The 24527-nt window shown below is 39.8% G+C and overlaps 1 protein-coding gene and 1 long non-coding RNA gene across 9 annotated transcripts in view; one reads left to right on the forward strand and one right to left on the reverse strand.

Annotated features, from left to right (window-relative positions):
• Positions 1-1822: 1822 nt before the first annotated feature.
• Positions 1823-17347, reverse strand: LOC127467326 (uncharacterized). 8 transcript variants are annotated; one of them, XR_007903061.1, is made up of 3 exons: positions 17243-17347; positions 16395-16490; positions 1823-14831 (listed from the first exon to the last, which is right to left on the reverse strand). It is a non-coding gene; the product is annotated as an uncharacterized LOC127467326 (long non-coding RNA). The 8 variants fall into 8 exon arrangements; XR_007903065.1 differs by having other exon boundaries at positions 1823-13768; positions 14618-16490; XR_007903066.1 differs by having other exon boundaries at positions 1823-13413; positions 13649-16490.
• A 26-nt stretch (positions 17348-17373) lies between these two features.
• The window catches only part of MICU2 (mitochondrial calcium uptake 2), a 145462-nt gene continuing 138308 nt past the window's right edge, over positions 17374-24527 (forward strand). The window contains exon 1 of the mRNA XM_051779137.1: positions 17374-17601. Within this exon, the coding sequence (XP_051635097.1) occupies positions 17374-17601 (228 nt within the window). The remainder of the gene's footprint in view (positions 17602-24527) is intronic.

Genomic DNA, 24527 nt, shown 5'->3' on the forward strand with positions numbered 1-24527 from the left:
TTAGCCATCTAACAGACTTAAGAATTTGAGTTTGTTTTCTTCCTCTCCAAAGCTTTCCTCCTTTCACTCTCATTTATAATTTTTGGGAAACAGTGATACCTCTTGAGTCCCCTTTCATTGTGTGAGATAGTGTAGTGATGACAAAGTCCTCTGTTTTCTGGTAGTGAATATAGTTGGGTCACTTGGAATGTAGTCACTTGGAAACCTCCACTCTCTGCTACAGCTATTATAATCCTTTGCATGCCTGTGTCTGTTTCACTCACTTAAATGCTATCCAATTACTTTGTTGATAACTAACATATTTTGCGTGGTTTTGCCTGATGATTTTCTTAATCATTCTGTTGCTATTTCACCAATAACTCAACAGTATGTAACTGCACTCTGATTCAGTGATGTGAAGGGACAGAAAATAATGTAACCATTTGCTTTAAATAATTACCCTGGGTATGTACTAATGTTTTCCTTTTGGCTGGCCAAGATAAAAGCATCTCTGACTAGAATCTTGCATGTTTCTCCTGAACTTACTGCTTTTACAGGAAGACTGGAGATCCTTCCTCCTTGTACAGGGAGGAAAGGGGCTGCTCTGGAGAAGTCAGTAGTTGTGGGGAGCTGAGGGACTGTAAGATTACTAAGCCATTCCCCATAGAGAACTACCATCTTCTGTTTAAGCTATTTCTGTTTGCCCAATCTGCATAAGTTTACAAAGGAACCGGGCAAAAGGTGAAGGGGGAGAGAAAGGACTGTACTGTACAAATTGCCATCAGCATAATCTTTTCACATGCTGTTGTGGGCCACAAAAAGTATTTTATATATTGTTCCATGTGCCGGTGAAGAATTGGAAATGCCTGTGATGCAGCAACTACTAAGGTGTTTCAGATGAGTTTTTCTCCTCCAGATTTTTGTCATGAACAGCTGCAACCCATGTTTGCTGTTACACAGGAAGTTAATAAGTAGTAAAAGCAGTCTCTTCTAGGTTTGAAGTAAGTGAAAACCAGGCTTTCCAGAAAAGGAAAAAGAACCTAACAACAGTGGTTCTAAATTACTACACAGCCCTCAATGTGACTCTTCCTTTCTCTCTCTGTCTCTCAAGGCACTGCTTTTATGAGGGTCACCAACACACTGCTGAGTACCCAGCTGTATCTTGATCCCTACCTAGGATTTCTCCTCTCTGTGGAGGAGCGGAACAGAAAAGAGTCTTCATTCCTCTACCCCCACCCCTCAAAATTTATACTGGGTTTCCACATCCCACCCTTCGTTTCTCAGAAAAACGGGACAAGGAGATGAAAAGCTCTTTACTGACAAGAATTTGCTTCTCTGCCTTCATAGCTGCTCTTGACAAAAAACAGCTTTCCCACCCTGTTGTTTAGATTTCATCAAAGTCTGCGAACCTGAAATCCACCATAGGAATTCCAGTCCCCTCCCAGAAGCTGTTATTCCAAGAAAGCTTAGAAATTCATCAGAGGGTCTGAAAAACACATCAGCACTGGGAATCCACAACTAGGATTTCACGCCAGAAATAGATGCCGTCTGAACTACTTTGGTTTTTCTAGGCATTGCAGTGAAATCACTGACAGGCGATGGGAAAAGAAACTGTTCAGGAGTTTCCTGTGCTTCCTCCGCTTTAAATATTGCTCTAGGTTTGAGGAGAATTACAATTACTGTCAGGGATTCTCAGGGACTGACTTAAGAGCAAAACCAAGCTCTGAGAACTCACTTCTGCAGATACAGACAAATTGGCTGTGACTACCTTGCCCTTACTGCAGTAGCACTGCAGCCAACAGAACTATGCATGCAAATTTTGAGACATCAGGCAGACATCTAGTATTAGGTATCCTGCTTTTTTTAATGGGGGACAGGCTTGTGAAGAAACATATGGCAAAACTGAAGGAAAATTATCTTGCCAAGCCTTGTGTTATGCTGTTTGTATAAATCTTGATATGAACAAGCAGAAGGAATTTGCTTGAACTTTCTGGAATTCATACCTTGTATTCTTGTAATCATCTGAGTGTTCCAGCTCTGTATCTGGGAACCTGGTTCTGCTGCCCTGCTGGGGGCTGCTAAGGAGAGCTCTGATATACAGAGCTTGCAAGCTTGCTCCCTTCTCTATAGAGGTGTTCTCTGGCTGTGTCTTCCAGTGGGGTAATAGTGATGACACTGCAAACTCTGTTCCCCCCCCAAAAAAATGGAGCAAACTCCCTGCTTAGGTAAGCTGTCACGGCACCCTCCACTGCTGGACCTCTGACAATTTATATAACACAGGACAAGCACATTTGAATCTTTTATTCTCTCAGGTAAAAAAATCCTTTTATAGTTCATCATTACAAACACTCAGAATTTGTGGGCCATTCTTGGTCACAGGTTACATAATTAGAAAACTGTAGAAGGCACCATACAAGGATAGATGAAAGCAAAACCCAGGTACACCAAGCACAGGGAGATGAGCAAAAGATCTAAGAATTCCTTAAACATTTGCATAGTCACACAGTGAATTGTTGTACAGTCTAGCTGCTCAAAATACTCAACTTGCAACTGTAAAAGTGTGAGGACAGAGGGCTTAGTAAATGTTCTTGAATAGTCCTCTCTGTAGATTTGACTGTCACTAAATTTTTCCCATGTGCAGATTTTGGTCCAGTAGTTGCCATATTTTATTTATAATTTAAGTCACATGCTGCTTTCATAATTTTTTGTCTAGTCATTTTAAACACCTTTGTACAGTATTCAGACAACAAGAGCAAATCTTGTTTATTATTATTATATTTGCAATTTCCCTTGGGTTTAAGCAAAGTCTATATAATGCAAAGTCTATGAAACACTTCAAATTCACTTTGAAATTTTATTTCAAAGCTACTCAAAAGTTAAGGCATTAGAGTTGTCTATTAACTTAAGAGTGAGAATGAAGCTTATTTCTTAGCATTTCTGAAAAGTAAAAATAAATCTGTATGACACACAAATGCCACACTTGAAAAATAACCATACTAGTAATACGCTTTGAAAAGAGTCAGTCATTTGTAAGGATGTTTTACAAGTGGAGTCTCTCTTCAAGAACAGAGAATCAAATACCTTCCATTACTGAAATAATTTTAAATTATGCATTCTACAGGGGCAAATATTCAAAAGATAGAGTCTAAATTAAGACTGAAAGGCTCAGGTTCTCAGAACCGTCCTTGGTGTCTCTTGTTGCGCAATTACATTCAAAATCTCTGAAGATGTCTCACATGAGTGCTCAGTAACTGAACTGCAGAAAGTACATGGGAGAAAATTAGGTCCATTAAGATCTCTTCATAGAGTCCTAGAATTGTTTAGGTTGGAAAAGATCCCTAAGATCATCAAGACCAACCTTTTAACTCAACACTGCCATGACCACCACCACTAAACCATGTCCCCAAGTGCCACACTACATGACTTTTAAATACCTCCAGGGATGGACTCCACCACTTCCCTGGACAGCCTGTTCCAATACTTGACAACTCTTTACATGATGAAATTTTCCCTAATATCCAGTCTAAACCTCCCTTGGTACAACTTCAGGCCATTTCTTCTCATCCTGTCTCTTGTTACCTGAGAGAAGAAACCAAACAAACCTGGCTATAACCTCCTTTCAGGTAGTTGCAGAAAGTAGTAAGTTCCCCCCTGAAACTCCTTTTCCCCAGGCTAAACACCCCCAGCTCCCTCAGCTGCTCCTCACAAAACTTGTGCTCCAGACCCTTTCCCAGCTCCATCACCCTTCTCTGGACATGCTTCAGCACCTCAATGTCCTTCTTGTAGTGAGAAGCCCAAAACTGAACACAGCACTCGAGGTGTGGCCTCACCAGTGCCAAGTACAGGGGGACAATCACTGCCCTGGTTCTGCTGCCCACATTGTTGCTGATACAGGTCAGGGTGCCATTGGTGTTCTTGGCCATCTGGGCACACTGCTGGCCCATGTTCAGCTGCTGTCAACCACCACCCCAACATTCTTTTCCTCTGGGCAGCTTCTCCAATCTATAGCGTTGCATGGGGTTGATGTGACTCCTCAATGTCTTTAACTATTTATTTACTTATGACCTAAGTAAGGATAATGATTTCAGTGCCTGATTTTAAGCTCCTGGCTGTTTTAAATTCCTGGCCTCATCTTTTTGTAGTGAGATTACATTTCCATTAATCTGTGGTATTTTTTTCACATGAAAATTTAAAATAATCACTTTACATCACTTCATACCTCCTTAGCCCTTCTGAAAATTATGTCAACCCAGCCTAAATCACTACAGGTTTCCTATTTCATGGGATCCACAGAAATCACTGAAGGTTTCCTATTTCATAGGATATACAGCTATGATCTTTGCTTTAGAGTATTTGAGTAGTCACAGGGGTAATCCTGCCAGGTTATGGAGAACAGACATGAGCTGCCACGAAGGCTAATAAGCATGGTACTTTTTTATTCATGGTACCTTTTTATTCACACGATTCTTCTTAAGAAAACTGAGACGAAAAGCTGGTGCAAGCAACAAGACAGCATGCAATCAATATACACCATGAGATGAAGAACATATCAAAGTTCAGTACTAAATTCTGCCTGTAACTGGCCTTTCTAGCAATTCCTTTCAAGAGTAGTTCTTAGATAAGCTATTCCTGAGTAGAAGGTAAAATGATACATTTTTTGTATCTTTTGAACAGCATTTAAGCACAGAGATCAGAGTCTTTACTCCTTTTCCTATCCCACAGAGCAGTCTGACTCCTCCCTTTCACTTTAGGTGGGTAGCATGGGCGTACAGCTCGCAGCTATTGTGTGTTTGGGGACTCAGGGCTGACTGTGGCTGCTTTGACCCTCAATACTTCAGCCATCTTTGTCAGGCTGAAAATGCAAATCCTACTTCTGTCCACTGGCCAAAAATATTAGGCAGTAACCTCAAACCTCCTGAGGCAAGATTCACACAAGTGGCTCCAGTTAAAACTGCTCAATTGTATAGAACTGCATGAGCTTAACCCCTCTTAATCCAACAGGGAATATAAACTGCTCAACTCAAGGTCAGTTACATCCAGATCATTACAAAACATTAATTCACACTAAGATGGAGAGGAACTATTCCTGACATTAAACTCCTTGAATATATCCACAAATGCAGGCACCCCTGTTAGTCCTAATGCTGATATTTAGAATATATGTAACTGCTAAAAATTAAAGTCCATTAGGCTGCGTTTACAAAAATAGACTGTTACATCTCCACTGAGAACCAGACTAGGTATCTAGTGACACAAAAGAAGGAAAAAGGTAAAATTCCTATCTCATGAGAGATACTTGTCCCAGTCCACCAAACTAGTCATCAGTTTAGACTGACAGGCAAAGATTTCTCTCACATTGCAGAATGCTGTCTCATGCTCTTCGGAGGACATCTGTTCCCAGTCACTACAGGCTAGCTGGTTCCCTTCAGTTCCAGCATTTCAACAGTACTGACTGCTGCCGCATGGCAATTACTGCTGAGTCAGCAGAAATTCATCCAACCTCTTTTTGCTGACAACATAAACTATGAGATTGCAACGTCATGTGAGCTGTTTTTACGTCTCGTCTTCTGGGGTTTGTTTTTTTCCCTCTAATTGCTTATAATTATTGAAAGGTTCTTACACTTTCCTGCTTCTTTACCTTTTCAGGAAGGTGCAATCAACTCAATTCAATCATCTTTGATCTCATCTCCAGTTCTGCCCTCAGTATGGAGCCATCTCAGCTTCAAATTCCACTGCAGCCTTGTCTTTCATCTTAGTCATGCTTTGGTGTGGCTGTTTGATGACAGAAGCAAGAAATATTCATGTAGGGAGTCCTCAAGCTCTGAATCACTGAGCATTTGGTGCAGATTTCTAGCATTTTGCCCTTAATAATATTAATACCTAGTGACCTTGCACTGGGTATTACGACATTTGGTCTTGTTCCTACCCTTCCATGAAAAGTTCATTCAGGTGTTCTTGTCTAACAATCTGATCCTCTTCGACTTTTTTAAGAAATTTGTCATCCTTAAACTATGAGATTTCTCAAAGAACTATATGTGTAAAACAGAGACTAAAAGAATATGGAATTCTAGAGCTAAACCCTGTATCTTTGTATCAGCTATGGCCCCTGTGCCACAAATTCTTTGTCAAAACTACCTTCAGCATCAAGGCCTCTGCATTGTAGGACACACATCTTCTGAAATGCATGGAGTTAATATATCATCCTTCCCCTCCAGATGGGAACATTCTCAGCTGTGCAAGTCTGGAGCTACAGCAGAGCCAGATGAACAGTTGACTTACTGTGTCCTGTCAATGATGTATCACATCCATACAATCTCTTTTGCACAAAAAGCTCAATAGAAATGTTCAAAACACGAGATCTTCCTTCAATTAAGCTTTTCAATATTAAGCAAAATTTCAGAGATTTTTTGAATTTTCTTTGTTTGTATTTGTGTGGTCATTATTCTCAGTGTTTGCTAAGTGGCAACATACCTTCAGAAGACAAATACTCTACCATGTTTTGGTTCTCTGGAATACGTTTTTTTATTCTTGTTTAGCCTCATTGCCAGTTTTAGTACAGCCAACATTCTTTAACAGACGATGAATCAAAGAGAACCACAACTTCATATTTTAAATATCTGAAAGTCTGTAGAAGTCCTTGGGAAAAACAAAAACTCTGCTTAAACTTAAATTGTGTACCCAAAAACTGGCAGCACCTTTGGGAATTAAAAATCTCCACAGTACAAATGAAACTAATGTGATCACAAAATAACAGGCTGTCTTAACCTATATCTGTAAATAAAATACAATCTGTGCCACAAACTTGGTTAAGAGGGTTAGGGGACCAAGAGTCAGAGGAGACCAACATGAGCAACAGGAAAAGACTTGCTTTTGTTGGGTTTTTGTTCTGTTCGTTTTGAACAGGCCTTTTATAGAGCACTTTCTGACAGGAAACCTTGATCCAGAAGCCTTCCAAGCACAAACCTCATCCAGAATTCAGCAGAAATTTGTTGGATGCAGAACTCATGGGATTACATGTGGTACCCAGTGTACAGTGCCAAGCACTCGTATATGCACATAAACAGCAGCATCTACTTCTCTAGCAGTAATTTAGAGATTTGTAGGCAGAGTTGCAGCACCACATTATATAGGCACACTGAAAATCACTAAAAAATCTAAAACCAGAACACTCTTTCCCCTGAATTGAAGCTTTGGGCTGAGGTTCTAACCTTCATTTCAGTTTGCACAATATGTAAAAGCTACAGATAAAGACAAACAGAATTCTTCTTCTTTCTTCTCTCATCATCATAACACTCTTGATCACAACATTATTAGATAATTTTCAGGCTGCTAATTCAATGCCCACTGGCAATTCTGCTCTTTTCAAGCAGATTTTTAATGTTATCCCCTCTGAAATTCAGGTCTGGTAATATAACAAATTTGATTATAAAACTTAGATTCTCTAGTTATTAAATTAGCTTCTTTTCAGAAAGCGTGCTGAATCAAAAGAAGAAAAAGCGGCAAATTATACCTGACAGCTTTAATGCACTTATAACTATATGAATAAAAGATGTTGTGATTCATCATAGATAATAAGTCTTGCAAAAACTTTGGGTGAGCTGAGAAAATAATACTAACAGCCTTGCAAAACTACTTATAATTTAAATAATTTGAGTGGTAGGGAAAGTGTGGCAGATTCTGAAGACTACAAAGTGGTCCAAATTGCATTAAATTTTCTCTTGCAGAATTTCTCCTTTTGTGTAAAAACACAGCAGTAATTTCTAGTTTCATAACTGCCAGTGTAGTATCAAGTATGGAGAAACCAGGCAAGATACCTTTTGTGAGTAAACATCTCACCATTCCTCTGATTTGCTAGAAAACAGTAAAAACTCTCACTTTGTATTCACAAGCCTAACACCTAATATTATTACCTCTATGACAATAGGGTTGTGTTTTGTACAGTATTAGTATTGTAACTCCGGGATGCACAGGAGAAGGCAGGACAGATGATTTTATGGTCTAAACCCATTTTTGTAGGACATGTAAGGTGGATGTAAGAAAGTGGATCAGTAGTGACATAAGACAGACACAGACATCCTTGGATTTAAAATCAAATGTGAATGCCAAAAGTTCAGTAATGCAGAAATTTTATTTTATTTTTTTAATTTGCAGTAATCAACCAGAAACCACCCAAAAAAGCAATAATGGTAAAAAATATGCTACAAATACCATTTACCTCCAGAGATTATTTCCAGCTCTGTCACTGCCTTGTTTTAAGATCTTAGACAAGTCATTTCAGGCTAATGCAGTCCATGGTACAAAAAACAAGGTAATCAACCTCTAGTGACCCTCCACAGATGCCGTACTACCTAGTTCCTGATGAGGTACCCTAACCTTTCAGAGCAGCAGAGTCTCCTGTGGCTCTCCCTGGAGGGATTCTGGTACCTCCCCAACTACCAGTGGCAGTTGAGTTTATGGTGATCAGCAAGTAAATCTAGTTGCTGAATACACACAATATTACTTACAATAAAATAGAGGTTATAAAAAAAGAGATTAAGGTGGAGAGTAGACTAAGAGGAGAAGAAGACAACAGGCAGAGATTCCATGGGTGTTAAGTCATTTAGACCCTACTTAATCTGTAACAACAACTGCTAGCCTACCATTTATTCAATATAATAATGCAATACTTATTCCTCAAGCTTGCCTTCCACTTTGTCAATCCAGGCCTGGTAATAGCAGTGGGCTGTTTTGGGTGCTGAGATGTTATCAGGTGTAACAGATCTCTGTCATGGGTAGATTTGGGGTAAGATCACGCCATGGATAGTCCCTGGTTTCCAGCACATTACCTACAGACTCTGCTGGTCCTCAGCTCTTCACTGGTGCCAGCTTCCTGGGGCTTCTCAAGGCTTCTGACTGACCTCAGATCCTCTGAGTCAAAATGGCAGTTTATCTTGCTGCTGTGGAGAACAATAGTCATCAGTCACCCTCTCCCTTCTCACAGAGCCCCACCCAGCTAATCTTAGGGGCAACTTAGCAGGGTAAGGCAAGCACTCTTAAGTGCCTTCAACTACCACAGGCAAGTAGGCAGGTATCCTCCAGAACACTGGATCATTTAACTTTGTGAGCTCTCTCCAAGCTCTCTCTGCAGCAGACGATGGAGTAATGTCTGAACTGACAGAAGATATACATATTTTTCATCCAAGTCAAGACATAAAAAAGACGTAAATTCCAGTGCTTCCAAATACAGATGTTCATAGGCCTAGTAACAAGTTAGTACACAGGGAGGGAGGATATCACAACTTTTCCCATGCAACAGCAATAAGACATTCTTCCCTCAGCTGCATCTTGAAGTAACACATCCCTGCTTTCATCTGTCATCAGGGTGGCAACCCATAATCAAACTGTGTCTGACTATCTCTTTTGTTGCCAACTCTGACAGCATATGTGCCCAGCAAGTTTGATATCCAGATCTGCAAGAGCTCCTTTTCAAGAATCTCTGCAGCAACCATAAGCAGAAAAGAAAAGCAGTTTACAGATATTTACAGCTGAATAAAAATTATCTCAGTTCCCCTTAAAGCCAGAAAGAGTGATATGGATATTTCTTTGGTTGAGACTCAACTGAGCCACTTTAAACACCCATCTCGGAATGAGACAAATCATGATGCAGAGATGCACACTTCCCCCCATTAGTGAGAGCGTAAGGTGATAAATTCAGGTGCAGAACCTGTATGTACACATTTATTTTTAGTAGGATGAATCTTAGCCATGTCTTACATACTCCTGCCTATCAGTGAAAACCTCCTTCGCACATGGTTTAATCTCACCAGTCTCCTTTCCTCAGAAATTAAGTTACAGCTGTTTTGCTGTGGATCCTACTAATACTGTAGGGGTACATCTTTTGTGCTACATAAACGAGAGCTCAGAGACCAGAACCCCCATCATGCAGGTGTTCTAGCTGTGCTCGGGGCTGCTCCAACTTAATCTCTCTGTTGCAGACCAGATACAGAGAATCTACACCTAAGCTGTGGGAACATGAGACCCATAAGCACTGTAAATGTCACGTGAACAGGAGACTTCCTAACTCTTGTGAACATGAGACAGTCTGTCTATCTCAGCCTTTTGCTCTTTGTATAGCTTATGCCTCCTTGGGCACATGCAATTCAAATATTGCAGAGTACCAACTCCCTCAAGTTCCTTCAAGATACTTCCCTTCTTTAGAAAAGGGTTCTGTAATGGACTAGAAATCCTCTCTGGGTGTACTCAGCCAACAGCTCCTGCCTGAATGGTGCCAAGTGGGGACCATTCCCCAAAGAGCAGCTTTGTCCATAGTTCCTTCAGAGATTTTATTAATGCCACTATTACTAAGCCTTTGTGAGTGGATCCAACAGTCTCGTTTGATGTAGCTACAGACTGTGGAATTCCTCACTAGCAAATATACCAAGACTGCCCACAATATTTACACAGACAGCAAAGCTGTTTTTCAGCTCTGCAACTGCCAAATACAGAAACCTATGGAAAGAGATTCTGCTGACTACAACAAACTTTGTATTAGGACTTTTAAATCTTTTAGGAAAGGGTGACAGAATCTTTTATAGTGAAGGTCTGTGTCTACCACACACTTGTTCTATTAGCTTAGATTGGACCCTATACTAAGTTTAGTTACTAAACAACTAAACATACATGTTTGAAAAATAATCATGCCTTCCCCTGCTTACACAAAAGTAGGTGCAACCAAAGCTCATAAATAGTATTGTGAGCAAAAGGAGAAAACACTACTTGAAATAATGGAATACATTACAGAAAACAGTAATTTAGAGTTTTATAATTCCTTTCTTTTTCACAGAAATGATTATATATAATTCACCATCTTCAGCAGTATTAAAGATGTTATAATTAAGGTAACTTGCATTAATAAATCACAGTAGTAATGCAACGTGTTATTAATAGTAGCTTTAGAGAGTGGTCTGGGAAAAGAAACAAGAAGGTATATGATACATTTTCTACTTCAACATTTCCAGAAAACATATATTTTAAAAATATTTTACAGGTTAAAATACTGATAATTCTATAATTGTTTCTTAAGTAATACTGTGAAGTAATGTCTTTGCCATCTTTATAGTATTTTTTGAACTTCATAACAATAATTATTTAAAATTATATCAGTCTCAGTCACATTGCATTTAAAAATATAAAGTCAGAGTCCCTAATAAATCCTTCTAGTTTTTCAAGTAACACAGATAAAATTAACTTTGCTAATCTTAACATGTTTTATTGTACTCTTATGTACAATTTCTATCCCTCTCTCTTTTTTAAGTACAGAATCTATACAGTGGAAACTCTTAAGCAACCTTAACTATAGCTGTTGCTGCCAGCTCTTCCTATAAAACTCAGGGTGAAATACTGGTATAATTAAAATTGATTGCAATGCTCACACTGATTTCAGATAATGAAAGAAAAGAGAAGAAACGCACCCTGAGATACAGTAAAGTCCCTGCAATAAAATTTTATATTTACATATGATTTCAGGAAAACCTATGATTAATATATTATAGGCAAAATACATATATAAATATGTACACATAGGTATGTGTATAAAAAGATGGGTAAAAAGTCAAAATTATAGGATTTCTCTTAGATATAGGTCTACCTTTTTAATCAGCACTAGCAACACCACAGAAGAATGTTTGGAAGGGAAGAAAAATGAAGTATAACTTATTCAGCTGGAAAAAGGAGGAAAATCTAACAGTTAAAATACATAACGTAATTCCATTACTGAAAGCATTTTCAGGGAACTTCTATTATTGTTGCAAAATTGCCATGGGATGTTATCTTTAAAAGATAAAATAGAAGTTGAACAACAGTTCTTATCTAATGGTAAGAAAGTCCCCACTCTTCAAAGATTTATGTATACAGCTAACTTTATGCAGTCAAAGTAGTCTTGCTTCAGACCACAAAACTTTCCAAAGTGCTTAAAATTAGGCATAATATATGTAACTTGTCACAAAACTGAGACCTACAGCCTTACGTGGAAAGTCATAGCAAATATATTTTTCAAATTAAAAAAAATGCATAGTCTTTCACAAGACAATATCAGTTTTGACCTGCATTTTTTATTTTATTTCTTGACCTGCATTTATTCATAAAAGCAGTGTTTTAAAAGTCTGTGTAACATTTCTTTGATGAATCAAATATTTATCACAAAAAGGTCGCTGACAACTTAGAAACTGTATTTTAAAATCCTCCCAATTACATTACTGGTATTTTTCCATTCTCACATTTATTTTTTTTTAAAGTAAGAATTTTGCTTTTAACTTTTTTTCTCTGATTTTTAAACTTGACTGAAAAAAAGTAATTCTGAAGTTTTAGGGAACTTTTTACAAATGCCAGCAAGGTGTTTTTTCAGCTAGCTATATACAAAGAGTGTGGGAAGACAGTATGTTGGAAAGGTCAATATAAATGAATGCTATGAGAGGTATTTGGGGACACATATCTTAGATAAATTTTAATTCTTTTCCTTTTAAATGGACTCTATCATGATAAGCTTTCAAGTAACTCCAGCAAGTTGAAAATATTTGAAGATAAGCTATATTTATAGTGTACTCCTAAATGCAAAGATGGCTGTGAACTCTTATTTATGACTGAACAGTGTTATCTACCCACAAAATGTTCACATTTATTTTCAGTTTTACTAGTGGATGAATGTTGACTGTCTGATAATTAGTTCCATTTCCATCATCTCGAAAGCATACAAAACAACAGGACTTTCTGTAAACTAACAGCACATTGTCATCTTAAAACTTATTCATCAGAAAAAGGTATTTCAGCTTCCTTGAAACTGATCTCTCCTCTATTTGTTGTTTGTTTGGGTTTTTTTTCTTGTGGAGAGGGATAGGTAAAAATTATGCAAATACTCAAGGTAAGGTTGAAAAGGGCTCTGAGTAACCTGACCTAGCTGAATATGTTCCTGCTCATTGGAGGGAGGGTGGGGATTAGATGACCTTTAAAGGTTCTAAATATTCTACCAATAATAGTCTTTCTAGAATACAAAAGAGCTTCGGAAGTCCCTGAAGCCAACTCTCAGCCTTCATCATGAAGACCTTGGTACAGGACTTTAGAGACTCTGGATAGAGATCAAGGTATCAGCTGGCCAACTTTAATGACTGTTCAGTTCTAACCAATTACCCTGTACTTTTCTAAGTGTGCCTATTTTGTGTTATCAGTTTTAGGAAAACTTGTCTTCCTTATGCTTATATCCTTACCTGTTTCAGAGTGTTTGCCTTGTAATCACAGTCAGACAGATTGCTCTCATGTCCGTTAAAGTAAAATATAAGTGATATTCTTAAGAGGACCAATGTAATTTTGAAGGGGTTAAAGAAGGCCTGGCTTTGTGAGACATTTTGTTTCAGTCTTCTATCTGAGTTTGGGCAAAATATAATCTACAGGCCAGTTCTTGACCTGCAAAACCAAGCAGTGATATTTCCCGTCTTTCAATTAGCTTGCCTGTTCAGCTCCTCCAGGAAAGTATCAAAATACTGTTAGCACAGTGCCTAGCCTACTCAAATCTTACATTTTGTTGGAGCTTACTGTCATATGTACTTATGGTAAATAAGTCAGACCACCCCCACGCTCTTCCTCAGGAAATAGGGACATGTATACAAAAGATGCCTTGCCAGCCCCTCCTTCAATTTACCAATGGCTGATCATCGCCTTCCTCAGTCCAGCTTATGCAGCACTTGAAATCCTGAAAGATGGACGAGCATGATGGGTGGCCCTCAGACTAGGTGACTGAATCCAGCTCTCAACTCTTACTCTGTAAGAAAGGGTTTAGATAGAATGTAACAGGAGTTAATTTAAACTGTTACAAGAGTAAATGAATGCTGGCACTAAGTCTAATGCTCTTGAGAGGATTGGAGATCTAGCAGAGAGTGAATCCCTGCTGGAACTTGGTCTAACACTATTAAAAGACACTGAGATGTGGAAGTGGACCTTCAGGCATGAGGAGATGTATGTCTACTTCGCACTTTTAATTTTTTGCTTTTGACTTTGTAACAAAACTTAAATTAAATTTCAGCCAAACATGATTTCCTAAGAATCACAGGACACACAAGGGTTTGTTTCATGGTAGTATGTTTTAGTCTTTTGATGTAGCTTCACATTATATTCATTATGCCTAACAAGAAAAGACTGCATTTAAATATTGTTACATAACTATTCAGTGGAACATTGACTCTTAAGGAAAAATTACATTTTAAACATTTCAGAAAATATTTTCTTAGTCTCTTCATTTGCTTTTTCAATATTTCAACAATGCAAACACCTCTAGTACAAAATCTGAAGTCAACATGTAGAAAGCACTTTTTAAAAAAAGCAGGTATGTCTTGCTAAATGTAATGATTTCTGCTTACAAGAGCCAATGAAGAGCAAACTGAGCAGGATGGGAAAGGGAGCTAACATTTTAGTGATGCAGGGCATAGTAGCTGATTAAATTTGTCTGATGAAACTCATATTTACCAGACTGTCAGTGTCATTTCTATAGACCACAGCAAGCTTTGCTTTCTGTCATCAACTACCCTGCAGTGATAATGCAAGGGGTGAAACAGGACTTTCTCTTCCTAGCCAAGAGTTTTCTAGCTATTTAGGCATATGTTCTAGCACTCACAACTGTACCAGCCTGGTTACAGCAACACAACTATGAGCAACATCAATGCAGCCATAGCTCTGTACTCCTGGACACTGCACCCACAGGGGGACTTCACTGCAGGGAGAGAAGGGGTGGCTGAGGACACTTAACTTCCACATCAGCATTGCATGCTTGCAGTCATATGAGGATAACTCTCCATTCACACTGCAGTTGTTCCAGTCAGGAATGTCATCTGAGGAAAGACAAATTACCTACTTATTTATTCTTACTTAAAGAAAAACTGAAAATGCCTGGCAGAGTAATGAACTAAACCTGTTTACCTGTGTTGTGACAGTGTGTTCGACATCAAGTGATCTGGCATTCAGAAATCAAATCACTCTGACATCCTTTACAATGTTTCTAGGATTTTGCCAGCATTCATAAAGTGCTTGGTTATTGGCTGACACAGAAAATAAAGTACTTTTAATATGTTTGTACAAATATTCTGTGTCAAACTATAAGATTGGGATGGAAAATATTTTGTCTGTCTAGAGGGAATTAGAAACAGGCAATAGGAATTTGCTGCAAGTTTTGCATCTCTGCAGAAGCAAGATTTTGCTGTATGTGTTTGTGTATAATGACAGAGGGATTTTGCGCCTATGTTTTGCAGTATCTGGGGTTTAAAAAAACTTTTCCCATATGAGTTAACTAGGTTTCAGGGAAAAGGCAAAAGATTTTGCAATGTACATTAGTATGTGAAGATGGAAACCATTTGCCCTACATGTTGCACTTTTGGGTGATTTTGCAATGAGCAGTCATTTGTGTTCCCCAAAGAAGGTGCTTTTGAAGGATTTGTATCCTACTAAGGACTCAGGTCCTGTGATTCCTGAAGATGTCTCAAACACTTCACAGAATGACACTCAGCAGACAACACATGCTAATGGAAGACTGGATAAATTCTCAGATGCCATTAGTTAAATGACTGAAATTACCACCTATGAAACTGAATTCATGACTCCAAAATTACTTTAGTGGCACTGATGGATTATCACCTTTCATCAGTGGATAACGGGCAAAAAAGGATTTCCATGTTTCAGAGCCTGTACCACAGCATTTGTAATGCTGACAACACAGTACTGCCTGTCATATCAGAAAGAGGCAAAAGATACAGTTTGCTAAAACAGATTGAGTACTTTCCGAAGGCCTTCTTCCAAATAGCGAAGTAATAGGAAATTGCGTGCAGCCATTCTCTCACCAGTCTTTTTCCACATTCACATGGAGTCACTAGGTGAACTGGTCTGAAAACATAGATACTTGTACTGCCAACAAACAAATGTTGTTTAGCTTCCTCTCTGCTTTATTTCATATGACCTTAGCGTTAATTCCATGATGGCCCAATTTCTGAACAAGATCAACTAACTAATGTTTGAGTGTGACCAACTGACTCAATCTAAACAAGACCTAGAGAGCTTTGTTCAAACTATAGCAGTGGGAGAAAAAAGCACTCTGAAGCATGCACAGTGAATAGCTCTCTTTTGACACAAGTGATTGCTGCCAATCAAATTGTTCTGTAATGCTTTTCAGTGAACACCTCTGCCATGACAGTTTCTGTAAACAGCATCTTCTGTTATCTGTATTTCATGAGAAACTCTACTCTGCCCTTGAAAAGGATATTCTAAACTTGTTCATGCTTTTGGTTTTTCTCGTCTGGATCATACAGCACACCCAACACACCCATAGGTGACATTTCCAACACCTAGAAAACCCAAAGTGCAGAGCACACAGCACGAGGTCAGCTCTGCCTGTGGAAGCTCACCTAAGGTGCCTCTCTCAGTACACCGGGCTTCCCGCAGGGTTTCGAACCCCAGGCACGAACCGTTGCTCTTCATGTACTTAGCAGCGGCTTAAAGCTCTGGGACAAGAGTCACATCAGGGAATAAGGTGAGCTCAGCCAGAGACACAGGGTGTGGTTCACCCTGGGGCCGGAGGGCCCCTGCAAGCGCCGTCGCTTTTCACTCCCCACCGCACAGGGAGGCCTGCGGCGCTCCCTCCCCTGGCACAGACAAACGCCTGGCCCTGCCCTGACCGTCTTCCCCCCTCCACCAGCAACCCGCCAGGCCCTCTCCCCTTCCCAGGGGAAGGCCAGGGGCAGCCACAGCCCGCAGGGAAGGGCCCTGGGCCGGCAGCCCCCCTCCGTTCGAGGTGTTTCCAGGGAAAGGCCGGGAACGGGGCCCTGCGGCCTCCCCTCGGCCCCGGGGGACTCGGGGCTGAGGGGAGGGCGCGACTCCAGGGCAGGACGGCGGCCTTATGGCGCCGGTCACTGCTGCGCACCTCCGCCTGCGTTACAGGATCACGGAATCCTTTAGGCTGGAAAAGACCTCTGGGATCATCGAGTCCATCCTGCAACCGGACACTACCTTGTCAACTAGACCTCGGCATTGAGTGCCGCGTCCAGTCTTTCCTCAACCACCTCCAGGGATGGTGACCACCACCTTCCTGGGCAGCCCAATCCAATGTCTAATCACCCCTTCCGCGAAGAAATCCCTGCTCTTGTCCAACCTAAAGGTCCCCTGGCTTAGCTTAAGATATGTACTCTCGTCCTGTCGCCAGCTGCCTGGGGGAAGAGGCTGACCCCCAGCTGGCTATAACCTCCTTCCAGGTTACCTCTCTGCCAGCTCCGTCCCCTCCGGCGGTGCGGGCGGCGTCGCTCCCGCCAGCGGAGCGGGGACAGGCCGACCGCGGCGGGACCGACCCGGGGACGGAGCCGCCCCCCGGCCTCGGGCCCGGCACGGCGCATGCGCGGCGCGGCGGCCGCGCCGTGTTCCGGGAAGATGTCGGCGGCGTGGAGAGCGGCGCTGGCCGCGGGGGCCCGCGCCCCGCTACGGGGGCGGCTCGCCGGGATGAGACCCCCGCGGGGCCAGCGCCGCCCGCCCGCCTGCGGGGCCGTCCTCCTGCTCGGGGGAGGCTGCCTGGCGGCGTGCTACAGCCTGCGGGCGCGTGTGCTCCCGACAGTCCTGGCTCAGGTAAGGCAGCGGCGGCGGCGGCAGCAGCATCCCCGCTCCCGCTGACAGGCAGGGTTGGGCCGGCGCGGTGGGAGCCGCAGCCCGGGGGCGGCTGTCGGCGGCCTGTCGGGGTCCGCAGTGGTCAGACTCCGTCCTGCAGGACCCGTTACGGCCCCGGTGGTCCGGCAGGTAATGCGTCCCCGGCCCGCTGGGCATCGGCAGCGCATCACCTGCACCGAGCCCGCCGCACCCCACCGGCGGGAACTCCGCCGTTCGCCGCAGCAGGAGAAGGCAGGGTTTGCCTCGGCACCGAGCGCTTCCCCTGTTCGCTTGACAGCCCTGGAACCGGGTCGTTTGAACAAGCACACGGCCTGTGCAGAGCCCTGCACTTTGCTGGTAACTTTCAGGTGAAAGGTAACTTTCTTCCTTTCACGATGCCCGGGCTGCACGTCAGGTGCTGTTAGACACTCATGCACCTGTTTTCCTTCTAAAAAAAGAATATTTCGCAAAAGTAGTGCATTTATAACTGATACTTTGTCTGAAACGCATCGCACAGAATGATTTCCTCTTACTCTGTCCAGACTGTGTCTTTGGACACACATTTCCTCTTACTCTGTCCAAACTGTGCTAAAGTGTATTTTCCCTTGGAGCATCAGTGCACAGTCAGAAGGATATGTTCAAGGACAGATGGTTATTATTTACAAAATTGTTGCAAGTTCCAAAACACAGCTATGTTTCCCAACTTTATCCTTTTCACAGAGGAAGTGAGCTTTTTCCTGTATTCCTTAAGATAAGAAGTTACTGTGACTTGGTTTATTATTTGAAGGCTGGAAGACCTAAATGTTTTGTAGGCCAGAGGGTTTAGGTGGGATGGGGGAAGAGGTCAGTATATGCTTGCAGTACCCAGTACAATTCATCTACTTATATCTAACAATTTTTGGAAGTTTAGCAGTTTGTATGCTGTGATATCTTATCTCTTAAGAGTGATTGAATAGGCTGAACTACAGGCCAATAAATAGCAACCTTTATTCTTGAGAGCAACCTTTATTCTTGAGTCAAGAACAAAGAATTTTTTTTTAACGTTGCAGTCTTAATTGTGGAGAATTTCTAAGCTGCATCTTCTCAGAAAACTCAATTTTTATTAAATAAGCATTTTTCTAAATAGTTTAGCGTATTAATCCTGGTTCCTTGTACAGCACATGTTAAAACTTTAATTTTCTATATACAGCTCCTAGCAAGGGAAGCATCCATTACTCCACTAGAAATCCTACTGGAAACATGTCTGCTTGTTGTTTTTATGTTTAGTTATGTGACATTTTTCAGAGGCATTGCATTATGTTTAAAAAGTCCTGTCATTGGGACCAATTTCGCATATGCACGGAACTCTTGCTTATGTAGATATGTATGTAGGTATGCATAAAAAGTATTAATTGTGGGAAATAATCACTTGTACAGGGTGTTGAGTGAAGTGATCTGGTTCTGGTGCTGTTGTGTTCTCTTGGAGTAGCCTCCATGTAACATATGGACAGTCCTACAAGTACACTTTTAATAATTCTTGGGGGGAACTCCAAAAGTCTAAGGCTTATTTAACTGATTTGTTTTTGGAGACAGTAAATTGCTGGACTATGCAAATGTTTAGTAGTTTATTCAATTTGAACTTTTCAGTTTTCCAGTAAAATGATTGTTGGAGATGCTAGTTCTCCAAATGTCTTGTATTCCATATTGCTGCAATTAATTTATTGAGCTTTTCAAAGCTACCGAAGAACTGACCATGCAGAGCATAATATTAAGGCTGGTAAGCTGAATGTGGAAGTGGATTGTGAAGGCAATGAGGAATAGAGTGACAGAGCCAAAGAGGCATGTTGCGAGTCTCTTAAGCAGTTTAGATGCTACTTGTAGCTTCTTGTTAATAGAAATAGAAAATAGTCAAAAGCAAAACTGTGTTCAAACAAGTGTGTCGCCTTTATTTTATGTTTTGAAGCCGTCTTCTTTCAGTTCAGAGCTTGTGGAATCCTGTTAAATGGAGATGCTTTTCACATTCTAATTAATAGAGGATAACCTTACTGTCTGTTATTATTCCTTTTCATTGCAATTGATCTCAAGCAGCCTTTCTTGAGATTGTGCTGGCAAACAGTATTGAACTGTTTGTTCCTGCTGAGGTGTGCTATGTAGTGGGAATGTTTGCAGCATACGTATGTGAAACATTATAGATTAGGGCAAGTATTTGAAATTAAACAGCATCATTTTCTTTATCATTGTTGTAATAAAGGAATAGGTAGTGGGTATGATTATACTTTTATCTCGTCAACTAGGCCTAACATTTGCTCTTTAGAATGCAGTGAGATTCCAGTGCTTCCCAGTTTTCCTTGGTAATATAGTCTTTACTGTTGAATTGCTGCAAAATAGGTGGTAATTATTTACAATACTTGACAAAGTCAAGCTAACAGTGTATCTCCATGCCATCATAAAATAAATAGCCAACATAAGATTTTATGTGTAGTTATGTGACTTTTTCAGCAGCATCGCTTTATGTTTTAAAAGTGCTGTCATTCAGACCAGTGTTACCTGTGTGTGGTACTCTGGTGTAAGCATAATTTGAGCCACTGGCTAATTCTCATTCTTGTAGGAAGTGTGATCTTACAACCAGTAGTAACTTTGTGCAGAAACAAAGTTTCCTTGTAAATACCTGTTGTTTGTTTAGGTTAAGTAGTTGAAGTTGCTAACTCCGTTTAGATTTTCTGTTATTCTCAATAAAACTGGTCTCTGTCAAATTATTCAGACATTTTTCAGCTACACCTTCTTTTAGGCAATTTCTGTTGAAGCTAGCACACAACATGTCAAAGCTAAAGTTCTGTAAATTCAGTATTTATCACTTTTTTCATGTAAAGCTTTTGGTTATTTTAAAATAGATATAAAAAGACTGATATTTTTGGCACCTAGTTTCTTAAATATTTAACTTCTGTCCTTGCTCCCTGCTGGAGTAGGTTTAATCCTTCTCCTGTTGGTTATTGGCACTCCTAACTTCTGCTCAGAGTGAATGAAATTCAGCCTGTGTACAAGTCTGCAGAATCAAAGGTCCTGCAGGGTCAGATAACATGTTTTGGTTTTGTGAGTTGTATGGATAGTGTCTGTTTTATTTTGTAGTGGCTTATGTTTGATTACTGTGTTTTAATGTAATTGTTTATTCTGACAATAAATTTTCAGATTGGGGTTTTTTTAAAACTTTGACCCAGTTTTTTTGTCACCATTTTCACTGCCACTTATCTGTTCTTACAGCTTACATTAAGTGGTTAGCATATTAATAATAAAACTTTCTATATTTAATGTAGTAAAACCTCAGATGTAATCTTTCATACAGCTTCAATAAGTGATTTATGATTAAGTTATTTTCATTCTCTTCATTTGCTGACCTACTGTTTAGAAATGTGCAACTAATATATATTGGAGTAAGTCCTTAGCGCTGAGTATAAAACTCTACTTTACAAAGATTATTATAGCAAAGTAAACACAATTTGTAAAAAAATTTTTTATAGCTACCAGGTTTTAGTTCTATCTCCACCAGTGAAGCTACATTGAAAATACCTAGACCAGATATAGCTTGTGTTGGGAAAAGCTAGATTTTTTTTTTTTAAATTAAATTAGCTAATCAGCTTGTATCAAGAGGGAAAAAAATAAGGGAAGGGGGTAAGAGCTTTTGTTCTACCAGTGTATCTCAGAATGGGGATTTATGTTGAATTCAATAAAAGTGTTTTTTCTGGTGTCCTAACCAACACAGCCAGGTCAAAAATGTACACACTGCACTGCACACTGCAATGATACTATAAGGGCTGCTTTTCTTCTTCAGTAGTGCAATTCAAGTGACACAATGGTATGGAGTTTGTACCTTGATCAGACCTTGCAGTGTTGTCTACTATGTCTTTATTCTCTCAGAGTGTGCAGTTTGCCATGCTAATATGGCCTTAAACTGCTGGAATTCTTTCATTAATGTGTGCTGCTTATCTCAAGTCAGCTTTGCACACAGCTAGGTTGGTTACCTTTATTAAGGTCAAGAATCAAGTGTGTGATTGTCAAAGAGCATACAAGGAGATTTGGAATGGCACACGCTGTAGCATTTTGTGAAAGGCAGTGACTTCTGCCTCCCCATTCCAACTAAATTTGGAACCTCTCAAAGGACTGTAGGATCAATCTTGTATGCATGCAAACTGCAACTGATAAGAAAATTCTGAGAAACAGCAGGCTGCCAGAGGCAGCATATCCTGCCCCTGCTGAGTTTTTTATGGCCATGTTTAGTCACTAGCTTCAGAAAGAAGCTTATAATTTGATTTGCCCTTGAAAAGTTGCCATCCCTGCAGCATGTCACAATTTGTGCTGAGTCTAAGTCACTGTTTTCCATGTGAGACTGCCTGGAGTTGTTACTAGCACATATGTGAAGTTATATGTGTGTAAAGTCTTGTCTGTTTGCTGATAAACTTTACTGTGTTTCAGCATTCTTCTTCTAGGGTTGTGGGAGCATTAGTTGGTACTTAAATATTTGATACTGCTTACCTGAGGTAAAGAAGAAAACAAAATTTACTAACAGCATTTTTGGGGTATGTTAATACTTTCTGTTACATGATTGTAGTCTAAATGGTTCTCTTTATCTTACCTTTTCTATTACTGCTCTGTTGCATCAGCAATCTTCAATTATTCCAGATAAGGAGAGGCTCAATTTGTGTCCTAGAGGTCTTAAATACATATGTTGTATTTGATCATACTGAAAATACTAAGATTCTGCTTATAACAATAGTTAACAAACAATTTGTGATGTTTTGATATTTTTAAGTATCTGAAATGTTTGCTTTATTTAAAATGTGTTTATTGAAATAATTTTTCTTGGACTGCATTAATTTTCTTATTTCACTTTTAATTGCGTTGAATGTTTCATAGTTTTCCAGCATTAGCAATTGTTAAGAGAGGCAAAGATAGCCACACACGGTAGTGGGGACTTTGTGTGTCACAATGATATGAAAACTGTTATTCTGAGCAAACGGGAGTAAAATACTTCAAATGATTAAAATTACAGCTTAGATTAGTTTTCTGGGGCTACATATGTAGCCACCACAAAAATTTATTTTAGAACTCTTGCCTTACACTGTTCAAAGGAACCACAATACCGTAAAGGATTCTCCAAACACTAGTTTGTTCAGGAAAGACTCCATTGGTTCTGCCACTATGGAAAGGCAAGATAGTATCTTGGAGGACCTCTAAGCAAATCACAGGGCTGTGGTGCCACAGTTCATGGGATAATCTAAGGAGAGTGCTTATATTAAATAAAACTTAAGTTTATTAGGGGTTTAGTAAAAGTCTCTGCACTCCTAGACTTGGAAGCTGATAAGAATGGTTAAAAAAGTTCTGAAATGCTGTGATTTTTTGGTGATACTTTTACGTGTGCGCTGTGTCTCCAAAGAGATGAGGTTGATATTGTTGATATGGATCTGAGCTATAGTTGTTTTAGATAAATTCCATATTTTGCATGTTTTTTTCTCAGGCAAAATTTCCAATGCAGATCAATAGAAAACTTGCAAAATACTGTCTACTATAAGCATGTTACCCGTTTAGTGTATATTTACTTGATTGGTAACATCTGGCAGAAATGTGTAATACAAATGTAATTAATTGCATGCATTTTGTTTAAATCATTTGAAGTAACTTCTATGGAGAAGTGGAAGGAAGAAGTTCACAGCTCTGAGATTTTGATGGGCTTTTTACATATCCTTAGTATCCAGGGACCACTTTGTGACTGAAGTTATGCTTAGACTATTTTAGGCCACACTTTCTCACTCATTTCTGATTTTTTTTTTTTGTAATAGATAACGTTACTTAGGAAGGTAAGCTGTGCATAGCAGCTGCATGTGAAGGATTTTTGGTCAGATAAAAGTATGTATGTGGCATTTGAATTTGGTCACCAAATAGGAAAAAAAAGTGTATTTCATATACATTAAAGAATGATTCCTACAAAGTTACGTGTAAATGCTTTGAATTGCGAGACACTGATGAATATTGTTAGAATGGGAATTTTTGTGGGGGTATCTCTGCAATCTGTTTTAAAAGCATGGTTCATGCTGAGGGAAGAACATCACTATTAAGATGAGGTGTCTTGATAAATATAGAACCTGGGATAAAATTGCATAAGGATTTGTAATGATGTATGGAGTCGCCTGGAGGGAGGAATGTGGTTCTAAAATAAAACCAGAAAGAATATGTGCAGTCTAATCTGAGAAACATACAGGAGGATTCTTGTGCTTACTCTGTCATAAAAAAAAAAATAAATTGCCTGCTTTTGTCAGAGCAAAAATCCTAGAATAGTTTTTTTTTCTCCTAAATAGTATTTTAAAGAGTTTATCTCCAAGTCTTTGTTCTATTAGAAATTAATTGAGAATGTAGATGTAGCAGTGCACATAGAAGATTACTAGGATGCTCACAAAGTAAAATTAAGCATCTACAAAATATGTCTGCATCATAATGCTTCAACATGATTTTGAAACTTAAAGCAAGTGTTTGTAATCCACATCAAACAAACTGCTCAGTGATGGCTTGCAGGCCTCAGAAAAGCCTCATTTGAATTCAGCTGGTGCAAACCTGGCCCCATGTTTACATTATTAATGTTTAAAATCTATGTAGTGAAACAATGCGATGTAAAAATAATGAAAATTACAATTGCTGTTGTGGGTTGGAGCGTCTTTGAGTAAGGATTGAGGGTTTTGTTGGTTTGTTTTTTAAATCTTTTTCCTGCTTTACAACTTCTTTAAAGGAAGGGATAACTTCCTTAAAATGTGGTCCTTCTGTCTTTTTGCATCTTACCTTGCTGCTGGTTATTGTTCTCCTTACTGCCTTACTCTGTTCAGAGTGGAGTGGAACAGAGCACACAGAACGAGGCAGTGGTTCCCTGCACAGCCTTAGAATTCTGT

This window comes from Manacus candei, unplaced genomic scaffold, assembly GCF_025592945.1.
Source record: "Manacus candei isolate 608988 ecotype Guabito, Panama unplaced genomic scaffold, ASM2559294v1 h1tg000014l, whole genome shotgun sequence".
Taxonomy (NCBI): Eukaryota; Metazoa; Chordata; class Aves; order Passeriformes; family Pipridae; genus Manacus; species Manacus candei.